Source organism: Pseudophryne corroboree, chromosome 1 (assembly GCF_028390025.1).
Source record: "Pseudophryne corroboree isolate aPseCor3 chromosome 1, aPseCor3.hap2, whole genome shotgun sequence".
Taxonomy (NCBI): domain Eukaryota; kingdom Metazoa; phylum Chordata; class Amphibia; order Anura; family Myobatrachidae; genus Pseudophryne; species Pseudophryne corroboree.
Window position 1 is genome coordinate 827,469,721 of NC_086444.1, and position 12,739 is coordinate 827,482,459.

The 12,739-nt window shown below is 47.3% G+C and overlaps 1 protein-coding gene across 7 annotated transcripts in view; it reads left to right on the forward strand.

Annotated features, from left to right (window-relative positions):
• The window catches only part of CCDC158 (coiled-coil domain containing 158), a 282,324-nt gene that overhangs the window by 202,451 nt on the left and 67,134 nt on the right, over window positions 1–12,739 (forward strand). For all 7 annotated transcript variants that reach the window (XM_063919702.1, XM_063919686.1, XM_063919681.1 and 4 more), the window contains one exon: window positions 8,882–9,034. In XM_063919702.1, the coding sequence (XP_063775772.1) occupies window positions 8,882–9,034 (153 nt within the window). The remainder of the gene's footprint in view (window positions 1–8,881; window positions 9,035–12,739) is intronic.

Genomic DNA, 12,739 nt, shown 5'->3' on the forward strand with positions numbered 1-12,739 from the left:
TCCAGAGGGACGATCACAGGTTCAGCCTGGATGGGTCCCGGAGCCGCGCCGCCAGCCCCCTTACAGAGCCAGAAGAGCGAAGAGGTCCGGAGAAAGCGGCGGCAGAAGACGTTCCTGTCTTCAAATAAGGTAGCGCACAGCACTGCAGCTGTGCGCCATTGCTCTCAGCACACTTCACACTCCGGTCACTGAGGGTGCAGGGGGCTGGGGGGGAGCGCCCTGAGACGCAATAAAACCGATATAAAAACCTTATATGGCTAAAAAAAATGCATCACATATAGCTCCTGGGCTATATGGATGCATTTATCCCCTGCCAGTTTCCTGAAAAAAGCGGGAGAAAAGGCCGCCGTGAAGGGGGCGGAGCCTTTCTCCTCAGCACACAAGCGCCATTTTCTTTCACAGCTCCGCTGGAAGGACGGCTCCCTGACTCTCCCCTGCAGTCCTGCACTACAGAAACAGGGTAAAACAGAGAGGGGGGCACTATTGACAGCTAATATATAAATACAGCAGCTATAACAGGGAGTAACACTTATATAAGGTTATCCCTGTATATATATAGCGCTCTGGTGTGTGCTGGCAAACTCTCCCTCTGTCTCCCCAAAGGGCTAGTTGGGTCCTGTCCTCTATCAGAGCATTCCCTGTGTGTGTGCTGGGTGTCGGTACGATTGTGTCGACATGTATGAGGAGGAAAATGATGTGGAAGCAGAGCAATTGCCTGTGTTAGTGATGTCACCCCCTAGGGAGTCGACACCTGACTGGATGGTAGTAATTAAAGAATTACGTGACAATGTCAGCACTTTGCAAAAAACTGTTGACGACATGAGACAGCCGACAAATCAATTAGTGCCTGTTCAGGCGTCTCAGACACCGTCAGGGGCGCTAAAACGCCCGTTACCTCAGATGGTCGACACAGACCCTGACACGGATACTGAATCCAGTGTCGACGGTGACGAGACAAACGTAATGTCCAGTAGGGCCACACGTTACATGATCACGGCAATGAAGGAGGCATTGAACATTTCTGACACTACAAGTACCACAAAAAAGGGTATTATGTGGGGTGTGAAAAAACTACCAGTGGTTTTTCCTGAGTCAGATGAATTAAATGAGGTGTGTGATAAAGCGTGGGTTTCCCCCGATAAAAAACTGCTGATTTCTAATAAATTATTGGCACTATACCCTTTCCCGCCAGAGGTTAGGGCACGTTGGGAAACACCCCCTAGGGTAGATAAGGCGCTCACACGCTTATCAAAACAAGTGGCGTTACCGTCTCCTGATACGGCCGCTCTCAAGGAACCAGCTGATAGAAGGCTGGAAAATATCTTAAAAGGTATATACACACATACCGGTGTTATACTGCGACCAGCGATCGCCTCAGCCTGGATGTGCAGCGCTGGAGTGGCTTGGTCGGATTCCCTGACTGAAAATATTGATACCCTGGATAGGGACAGTATATTATTAACTATAGAGCATTTAAAGGATGCATTACTATATATGCGAGATGCACAGAGGGATATTTGCACCCTGGCATCTAGAGTAAGTGCGATGTCCATTTCTGCCAGAAGAACGTTATGGACGCGACAGTGGTCAGGTGATGCGGATTCCAAACGACATATGGAAGTATTGCCGTATAAAGGGGAGGAGTTATTTGGGGTCGGTCTATCGGACCTGGTGGCCACGGCAACGGCTGGAAAATCCACCTTTTTACCCCAGGTCACCTCTCAGCAGAAAAAGACACCGTCTTTTCAAACCCAGTCCTTTCGTCCCTATAAGGGCAAGAGGGAAAAAGGCCGCTCGTTCCTGCCCCGGGGCAGAGGAAGGGGAAAAAGACTGCACCATGCAGCCTCTTCCCAAGAGCAGAAGCCCTCCCCCGCTTCTGCCAAGTCCTCAGCATGACGCTGGGGCTCTGCAAGCAGACTCGGGCACGGTGGGGGGCCGTCTCAAGAATTTCAGCGCGCAGTGGGCTCACTCGCAAGTGGACCCCTGGATCCTGCAGGTAGTATCACAGGGGTACAAATTGGAATTCGAGACGTCTCCCCCTCGCCGGTTCCTGAAGTCTGCTCTACCAACGTCTCCCTCCGACAGGGAGGCAGTATTGGAAGCTATTCACAAGCTGTATTCCCAGCAGGTGATAATCAAGGTACCCCTCCTACAACAGGGAAAGGGGTATTATTCCACGCTGTTTGTGGTACCGAAGCCGGACGACTCGGTGAGGCCAATTTTAAATCTAAAATCTTTGAACACTTACATAAAAAGGTTCAAATTCAAGATGGAGTCACTCAGAGCAGTGATAGCGAACCTGGAAGAAGGGGACTACATGATGTCTCGGGACATCAAGGATGCTTATCTCCATGTCCCAATCTACCCTTCTCACCAAGGGTACCTTAGGTTTGTGATACAAAACTGTCATTATCAGTTTCAGACGCTGCCGTTTGGATTGTCCACGGCACCACGGGTCTTTACCAAGGTAATGGCCGAAATGATGATTCTTCTTCGAAGAAAAGGCGTATTAATTATCCCTTACTTGGACGATCTCCTGATAAGGGCAAGGTCCAGGGAACAGTTAGAGGTCGGAGTAGCACTATCTCAGGTAGTGCTACGTCAGCACGGGTGGATTCTAAATATCCCAAAATCACAGCTGATTCCAACAACACGTCTACTGTTCCTAGGGATGATTCTGGACACAGTCCAGAAAAAGGTGTTTCTCCCGGAGGAGAAGGCCAGGGAGTTATCCGAGCTAGTCAGGAACCTCCTAAAACCAGGACAAGTGTCAGTGCATCAGTGCACGAGAGTCCTGGGAAAAATGGTGGCTTCTTACGAAGCGATTCCATTCGGAAGATTCCATGCAAGAACTTTTCAGTGGGATCTGCTGGACAAATGGTCCGGATCGCATCTTCAGATGCATCAGCGGATAACCCTATCTCCAAGGACAAGGGTATCTCTCCTGTGGTGGTTACAGAAGGCTCATCTTCTAGAGGGCCGCAGATTCGGCATTCAGGATTGGATGCTGGTAACCACGGATGCCAGCCTGAGAGGCTGGGGAGCAGTCACACAGGGAAGAAATTTCCAGGGCTTGTGGTCAAGCATGGAAACGTCTCTTCACATAAATATCCTAGAGCTAAGGGCCATTTACAATGCCCTAAGTCAAGCAAGGCCTCTGCTTCAGGGTCAACCGGTATTGATCCAGTCGGACAACATCACGGCGGTCGCCCACGTAAACAGACAGGGCGGCACAAGAAGCAGGAGGGCAATGGCAGAAGCTGCAAGGATTCTCCGCTGGGCGGAAAATCATGTGATAGCACTGTCAGCAGTGTTCATTCCAGGAGTGGACAACTGGGAAGCAGACTTCCTCAGCAGACACGACCTCCACCCGGGGGAGTGGGGACTTCATCCAGAAGTCTTCCAAGTGATTGTAAACCGTTGGGAAAAACCAAAGGTGGACATGATGGCGTCCCGTCTCAACAAGAAACTGGTCAGATATTGCGCCAGGTCAAGGGACCCTCAGGCAATAGCGGTGGACGCTCTGGTGACTCCGTGGGTGTTCCAGTCGGTATATGTGTTCCCTCCTCTTCCTCTCATACCAAAAGTACTGAGAATCATACGAAGGAGAGGAGTAAGAACGATACTCGTGGCTCCGGATTGGCCAAGAAGAACTTGGTACCCGGAGCTGCAAGAGATGCTCACGGAGGACCCGTGGCCTCTACCTCTAAGGAAGGACCTGCTCCAGCAGGGACCTTGTCTGTTCCAAGACTTACCGCGGCTGCGTTTGACGGCATGGCGGTTGAACGCCGGATCCTGAAGGAAAAAGGCATTCCAGATGAAGTCATCCCTACCCTGATCAAGGCCAGGAAGGATGTAACTGCAAAACATTATCATCGCATTTGGCGAAAATATGTTGCGTGGTGTGAGGCCAAGAAGGCCCCTACGGAGGAATTTCAACTGGGTCGTTTCCTACATTTCCTGCAAGCAGGATTGTCTATGGGCCTAAAATTAGGATCCATTAAGGTTCAAATTTCGGCCCTGTCGATCTTCTTCCAGAAAGAACTGGCTTCAGTGCCTGAAGTTCAGACGTTTGTCAAAGGGGTACTGCATATACAGCCTCCTTTTGTGCCTCCAGTGGCACCTTGGGATCTCAATGTAGTTTTAGGGTTCCTAAAATCACATTGGTTTGAACCACTTGCCACAGTGGATTCGAAATATCTCACATGGAAAGTGGTAATGCTGTTGGCCCTGGCTTCAGCCAGGCGCGTATCAGAATTGGCGGCTTTATCCTATAAAAGCCCTTACCTGATATTTCATTCGGATAGGGCGGAATTGAGGACTCGTCCTCAATTTCTCCCTAAGATGTTTTCAGCGTTTCACATGAATCAACCTATTGTGGTACCTGTGGCTACTAGGGACTTGGAGGACTCCAAGTTGCTGGACGTAGTCAGGGCCCTGAAAATATATGTTTCCAGGACGGCTGGAGTCAGAAAATCTGACTCGCTGTTTATACTGTATGCACCCAACAAGCTGGGTGCTCCTGCTTCTAAGCAGACGATTGCTCGTTGGATTTGTAGTACAATTCAACTTGCACATTCTGTGGCAGGCCTGCCACAGCCAAAATCTGTAAAAGCCCATTCCACAAGGAAGGTGGGCTCATCTTGGGCGGCTGCCCGAGGGGTCTCGGCTTTACAACTTTGCCGAGCAGCTACTTGGTCAGGGGCAAACACGTTTGCAAAATTCTACAAATTTGATACCCTGGCTGAGGAGGACCTGGAGTTCTCTCATTCGGTGCTGCAGAGTCATCCGCACTCTCCCGCCCGTTTGGGAGCTTTGGTATAATCCCCATGGTCCTTACGGAGTTCCCAGCATCCACTAGGACGTCAGAGAAAATAAGAATTTACTTACCGATAATTCTATTTCTCATAGTCCGTAGTGGATGCTGGGCGCCCATCCCAAGTGCGGATTGTCTGCAATACTTGTATATAGTTATTGTTACAAACAAATCGGGTTGTTTATTGTTGGAAGCCATCTTTTCAGAGGCTCCTGCGGTTATCATACTGTTAACTGGGTTCAGATCACGAGTTGTACGGTGTGATTGGTGTGGCTGGTATGAGTCTTACCCGGGATTCAAGATCCTTCCTTATTATGTACGCTCGTCCGGGCACAGTATCTTAACTGAGGCTTGGAGGAGGGTCATAGGGGGAGGAGCCAGTGCACACCAGCTAGTCTAAAGCTTTTACTTTTTGTGCCCAGTCTCCTGCGGAGCCGCTATTCCCCATGGTCCTTACGGAGTTCCCAGCATCCACTACGGACTATGAGAAATAGAATTATCGGTAAGTAAATTCTTATTTTTACGCCTGTGTGGGGGCCAGTGTGTTTTTACTCCTGTGTGTGGGCCAATGTAATTGAGGTTTTTACGTGTGGGGGGCCAATTTGTGATTTCGGGTGAGACGTTCTCTACACACTGTGCAGCGAGGAGGTCACGCCTCCTTTTGTGTTATGCCATGCTCCCTTTTTTGGGCGCGCACTATTGTCCCACCTAGGTAGATCACAAAAGCTTTTCAGCTTTCAAAGTAGATTGACAACTCCAAAAGTCTGGCCACCCTTATTCTATGCTATAGCTCATGCTAACCAGGATTTAAAACAACATTTATCAGCAGAATAGTGAAAAATTACAAATCTTTGAGATGGAGAGAAAGTTGCAGATCCACAGTGTAGGTATTTATTTCAGCAATAAAACACTTTTTTTTTTTTTTTTCTAAATTAACAGCTTTGACTGTTTTAGTAGTAACCTGTAAAGAATGAGACTGTACATTTTATACTCACTCACAGAAATTGTTATAGTTCTTTATTATTATTCACATTACAACCACAATAATGTCCTCAGCCAAAGTATTTTAATAGTATGCTGCAATATACAGGAAGGACATTTCAGGGTCATTGTAATATAGAGCAAACCTGTTGCCTCAAGCTCATTTAGTATCTCCTGCTGAGATCATACAGCAGTAAGAGTGGGGGAGGTCTGAGCTTCACCCCAGCTGCATGTTTATAACCCAGTATTGTTGTAGTGCTATAAAAGGTTGTCCTTACAGTCTGTCCAATGAGCACCTGGATAACATCACTGTGTCTGGGAGAGTGCTTTTTGCTATTTCATTCCCTTTAGATTTCCATGCGCTTTACAGTTTGTCTGGTCTATGAATGAGTTGCTTTTGAAGGATAGTTACAGCCTTAATTTAAAAAAACTTCATGTGTACAGCTGAAGCTGATTTTCCAGCAATCGCACCTGTCCGTATTATCTGTCAGCTTAACTTCACTGGTTAGAGGTTAAGTTGTTTTTACTCTAAAACCTTATTGTATACTTTTATGTAGTTAGCAGTTTAGCCTGGTGCCAGTAGCTTCCTCGTAATGTTCATTATTCAACAGTCATTAAATTTGCTATCCTTAAAAAATGTTATAAGTGGAGTACGCTACTTGTTAATGGCTCCACTAGGGATGCTTCACTTCCTTTACCAAGGTGACCACTGATACTATAGCTGCGCATGCGTGGCGCCATCTTGTTCACTGTTTTCACTATGTATGAGTGATATACAGTGGAGGACTGTTGTCCTCCCCATAGCTCTGAGACCAATACCTGCTTATGACCACTGTTTCAGTGCCTGCACTATTACTGCAGACACCACCTACTCTCTTTTAACTTATCATATCTCTGCTTCCCCATCTCTCCTTCCTAAGGCTACCATCACTAAAGGGGGGTACTAGATTGCTTAGATTTTAAGCACGGATCTCTCATGTGTATGCCCCCCAGCGATAGCGATGCGCGGCTCCACGCGTTGCTATCGCCGGTGCTAGATTGGCCTGCATGCAGGCACAATCTAGCACATCGCTCATTTCACCCGCTGGGTGAAATGAGTGGCCCCCCTCGTCACCCCTCCTCGCTCTGCACATATCGTGCTGTGCTGAGCTGGAGGAGAGATGTGTGCTGAGCGGTTCACTCAGCACACATCTGCCCGTCTGTACGGCCCTTAAGCATAACATTGAGGCCATTGACACCTCATCACTGTCCTCCCTGCATACTCACTTATCTCTCCTATTGTCTTTCTCTCTCTCATGCCCTGAACAAGCCACTTCCCTATACAATGCATCCCTTAAGAGGGTTACACACGGAGAGATCCATGCTTAAATTCTAAGCAATCTGACTAGTTTGCTTAGAAGTTAAACACGGATCTCTGTGTGTATCCCCTACAGCGGTAGCGATGTGCGGCTCCGCGCCTCGCTATCGCCTGTCCTAGATTGGCCTGCATACAGGCACAATCTAGTAGGTCGCTCATTTCCCCGCCGGGTGAAATGAGCGGTCCCCCTCCCTCGCTCAGCACACATCGTGCTGTGTGCTGAGTGGGGGAGAGATGTGTGCTGAGCGTTCTGTGCTAGATCGCTCAGCACACATCTCTCCCCGTGTGTACAGGGCTTTACTTCTGCTCTTGACTCTGTCACTCTACCGACCACTCTTCACCCTCGCAGATTAACACCTCAACCCTGGCACACTAAATGCACCAGATATCTTCAAAAATGTTCATGTACTGCTGAGCGGCAGTGGAGGAAATCATGCTCTAAGGCAGACTTCCTCCATTTCATACTTATGCTCTCATCCTTTAGTACTGCCCTTTTCCTCGCTAAACAATCATACTTCAAAATTCTCATCTCCTTCCAGTCTCCCAACCCCTGGCGCCTCTTTGCCACTGTCAACTGGCTCCTCTGCCCACCCCTACCTCCTCTCCCCTCCTCACTGTCTGCTTTTGACTTTGCCACTTATTTCACATCCAAGATTGACTCCATACGTCAGGGCATCACATGCCACCAGACCGTCAGCAACCAGCCACCTCCCATCCATTGCCACCCCTCCCCTTCCCTCTCACCAACTCTGCCATTTTTCTCCCAATTTCTGGTAAGGAAGTCATGGCCCTCATCCTTTCCTCCCCCCCACCTCCTCCCGACTTGACCATATCCCCTTCCGCCTCCTCGGCTCCTCTCTCCTTCTGCCTGTTCCCATTTTGCCCACCTTCTCAATCTCTCCCTCTCATCAGACACATTTCCAACAACAACAAAAAACAGGTAAAAAAATGTCTGTCAGTAAGGAAATAAGAAAAATCATCAGTAAACATGGCACACTATTAACATCCTATGAGCTAGACTAGACGATGTGAATAAGGCAATGAAATGCTTATTTACAGTCACTGTTCCTGTAATTCACTCATTCTCTGTATGCTACTACTCACTGTGTTTACATTACCATATGTCAGTAACATGTTATGTATGTAAATGTTTGTAAAATCATCCATAATAAATCATTTTAAGGGGTCAATTCAATTAGCTGGGAAGCGTCAGCACCGGCACCTCATCTTGCTCCCCTCTTAGCCTGATTTTGCTCTGGACTTCACTGATTCTATGATTTAAATGCACGTGTTCGGTTCTACCATAAGTGCAGCATGCAGCCACTTACTGTAATTGAATTGACACCTACGAATTGTCAACCCAGTGCACTTATGGCAGGCATATTGATACACTGCAAATTGACTGACGTGCAGTGCTTTGTGGTTTCACTTTATTGTCCTATATCAGATCTACTTAGGACAGCGTCCTAGAAAGATGTGGGATGTGGCTTTTGTTGAGGGGTACGGTTAAATTACCAATCCCATTTTATTTTCTATTTTTTGAAGGAACTGCAGTGAACAGTCAGAGTAAAACTAAAAAAAATATATTGTAATTCATGCTTCGTGTGTGAAAGGTATTGGTTTATTGGGGAAAAAGACAAACATTGTTTCCCTAGAACCATTGAAATTATTTTTTTGTGATTTTAAATTAGAAGTGCAAACTTAATGCATGAGTATATGTCTTACAGAAGACTACAAGACATTGAAGAGTAATTATCAAAATCAGACTGGAGATAAGGAACACATGGCGACCATACTCAAAATGCAGCTCAAAACCGCAATTGCTGAACTGGAGCAAACTAAAAGCGCTCTGAAGACTGTGGAAGATTGTGATGGTCATGGTAAGATTTGTCAATATTCAATGTACAATGAGCTAGTAATGTATAAAAATCAAGTCTTCACAGTCTCCATAATGTTTTTGGATTGCTTTTTTATTTTTTTTTTTTACTATACAAATGTAAGCCACGTGGCACTTTTGAAGAATTTGATAAGTATACGCTAAATGCTTACAGCATATTTTAGATACATTTGTAATCATGAGTGAAGCAGATTCAACGTACCTGACTTCTTTATAGGCATATTACCATTTTTCTTATGCCTTTATTATGCTCATAGTGAACTTACACGTAAATGGAACCCGTCATATGGAATTTTTGAGGGACTTCTGGATAAACGTTTTTTCTCATAGATTGGAGCTTATGCATATATAAAAACACCCCTTTATTCTTCTTGCAGCTTCTGGAATTCTCCCTAACTATTTCGCAGTGCTCCCCACAGTGACAGCAAGTGATCATGTCTGTGTGTAGGTCGATATTACCAAGCCGAGCAATTATTACATATTTCTGTTTTCTCCCCCTGTATCACCAGTTTCCAGATAACTGGTCAAGTACAGGACAAAAATGATGGAGGCTAGGCCAAATGAGTTTTCTCTATCGTCCTAGTGGATGCTGGGGTTCCTGAAAGGACCATGGGGAATAGCGGCTCCGCAGGAGACAGGGCACAAAAAGTAAAGCTTTAGGATCAGGTGGTGTGCACTGGCTCCTCCCCCTATGACCCTCCTCCAAGCCAGTTAGATTTTGTGCCCGGCCGAGAAGGGTGCAATCTAGGTGGCTCTCCTAAAGAGCTGCTTAGGAAAGTTTAGCTTAGGTTTTTTATTTTACAGTGAGTCCTGCTGGCAACAGGATCACTGCAACGAGGGACTTAGGGGAGAAGAAGTGAACTCACCTGCGTGCAGGATGGATTGGCTTCTTGGCTACTGGACATCAGCTCCAGAGGGACGATCACAGGTACAGCCTGGATGGTCACCGGAGCCTTGCCGCCGGCCCCCTTGCAGATGCTGAAGTAAGAAGAGGTCCAGAATCGGCGGCAGAAGACTCCTCAGTCTTCTAAAGGTAGCGCACAGCACTGCAGCTGTGCGCCATTTTCCTCTCAGCACACTTCACACGGCAGTCACTGAGGGTGCAGGGCGCTGGGAGGGGGGCGCCCTGGGAGGCAAATGAATACCTATTTTGGCTAAAAATACCTCACATATAGCCTCCGGAGGCTATATGGAGATATTTAACCCCTGCCAGAATCCGTTAAGAGCGGGAGACGAGGCCGCCGAAAAAGGGGCGGGGCCTATCTCCTCAGCACACAGCGCCATTTTCCCTCACAGAAAGGCTGGAGGGAAGGCTCCCAGGCTCTCCCCTGCACTGCACTACAGAAACAGGGTTAAAACAGAGAGGGGGGGCACTAATTTGGCGATATGCTTATATATATATATTAAGATGCTATAAGGGAAAACACTTATATAAGGTTGTCCCTATATAATTATAGCGTTTTTGGTGTGTGCTGGCAAACTCTCCCTCTGTCTCTCCAAAGGGCTAGTGGGTCCTGTCCTCTATCAGAGCATTCCCTGTGTGTGTGCTGTGTGTCGGTACGTGTGTGTCGACAGGTAGGAGGACGATGTTGGTGAGGAGGCGGAGCAATTGCCTGTAATGGTGATGTCACTCTCTAGGGAGTCGACACCGGAATGGATGGCTTATTTAGGAAATTACGTGATAATGTCAACACGCTGCAAGGTCGGTTGACGACATGAGACGGCCGACAAACAATTAGTACGGTCCAGACGTCTCAAAAACACCGTCAAGGGTTTTAAAACGCCCGTTTACTTTAGTCGGTCGACACAGACACAGACAGGGACACTGAATCCAGTGTCGACGGTGAATAAACAAACGTATTCCTTATTAGGGCCACACGTTAAAGGCAATGAAGGAGGTGTTACGTATTTCTGATACTACAAGTACCACAAAAGAGGGTATTATGTGGGATGTGAAAAAACTACCATAGTTTTTCCTGAATCAGATAAATTAAATAAAGTGTGTGATGATGCGTGGGTTCCCCCCGATAGAAAATTATGGGCGGTATACCCTTTCCCGCCAGAAGTTAGGGCGCGTTGGGAAACACCCCTTAAGGTGGATAAGGCGCTCACACGCTTATCAAAACAAGTGGCGGTACCGTCTATAGATAGGGCCGTCCTCAAGGACCAGCTGACAAGGCTGGAAAATATAATAAAAAGTATATACACACATACTGGTGTTATACTGCGGCCAGCGATCGCCTCAGCCTGGATGTGCAGAGCTAGGGTGGCTTGGTCGGATTCCCTGACTAAAAATATTGATACCCTTGACAGGGACAGTATTTTATTGACTATAGAGCATTTCTATATATGCGAGATGCACAGAGGGATATTTGCACTCTGGCATCATGAATAAACGCGATGTCCATAACTGCCAGAAGATGTTATGGACACGACAGTGGTCAGGTGATGCAGATTCCAAACGGCACAGTATGGCCGTATAAAGGAAGAGGACTTGTTTGGGGTCGGTCCATCGGACCTGGTGGTCACGGCAACTGCTGGAAAATCCACCGTTTTTTACCCTAAGTCACATCTCTGCAGAAAAAGACACCGTCTTTTCAGCCTCAGTCCTCTCGTCCCTATAAGATCATATCTGCCCAGGGATAGAGGAAAGGGAAGAAGACTGCAACAGGCAGCCTATTCCCAGGAACAGAAGCGTTCCACCGCGTCTGACAAGTTCTCAGCATGGCGCTGAGACCGTACAGGACCCCTGGATCCTACAAGTAGTATCCCGGGGGTACAGATGGGAATGTCGAGACGTTTCCCCTTCGCAGGCTCCTGAAGTCTGCTTTACCAAGTCTCCCTCCGACAAGGAGGTAGTATGGAAAAAAATTCACAAGCTGTGTTCCCAGCAGGTGACAATTAAATTACCCCTCCTACTACAGAAAAGGGGTATTATTCCACACTATATTGTGGTACTGAAGCCAGAAGGCTAGGTGAGACTTATTCTAAAAAATTTTTTTTGAACACTTACAAAGGTTCAAATTAAGATGAAGTCACTCAGAGCAGTGATAACGAACCAGGAAGAAGGGGACTATATAGTGTCCCGGGACATCAGGGATGCTTACCTCTATGTCCCAAATTTGCCCTTCTCACTAAGGGTACCTCAGGTTCGTGGTGCAGAACTGTCACTATCAGTTTCAGACGCTGCCGTTTGGATTGTCCACGGCACCCCGGGGTCCTTACCAAGGTAATGGCCGAATTGAGGATTCTTCTTCGAAGAAAAGGCGTCTTAATTATCCCTTACTTGGACGATCTCCTGATAGGGGCATAGTCCAGGGAACAGTTGGAGGTCGGAGTAGCACTATCTCGGATACTGCTACAATCAGCACGGGTGGATTCTAAATATTCCAAAATCGCAGCTGATCCCGACGACACGTCTGCTGTGCCTAGGGATGATTCTGGACACAGTCCAGAAAAAGGTGTTTCTCCCGGAAGAGAAAGCCAGGGAGTTATCCGAGCAAGTCAGGAACCTCCTAAAAACAGTGCATCATTGCACAAGGGTCCTGGTAAAAATGGTGGCTTCCTACGAAGCAATTCCATTCGGCAGATTTCACGTAAGAACTTTTCAGTGGGATCTGCTGGACAAATGGTCCGGATCGCATCTTCAGATGCATCAGCGGATAACCCAATATTCAAGGACAAGGGT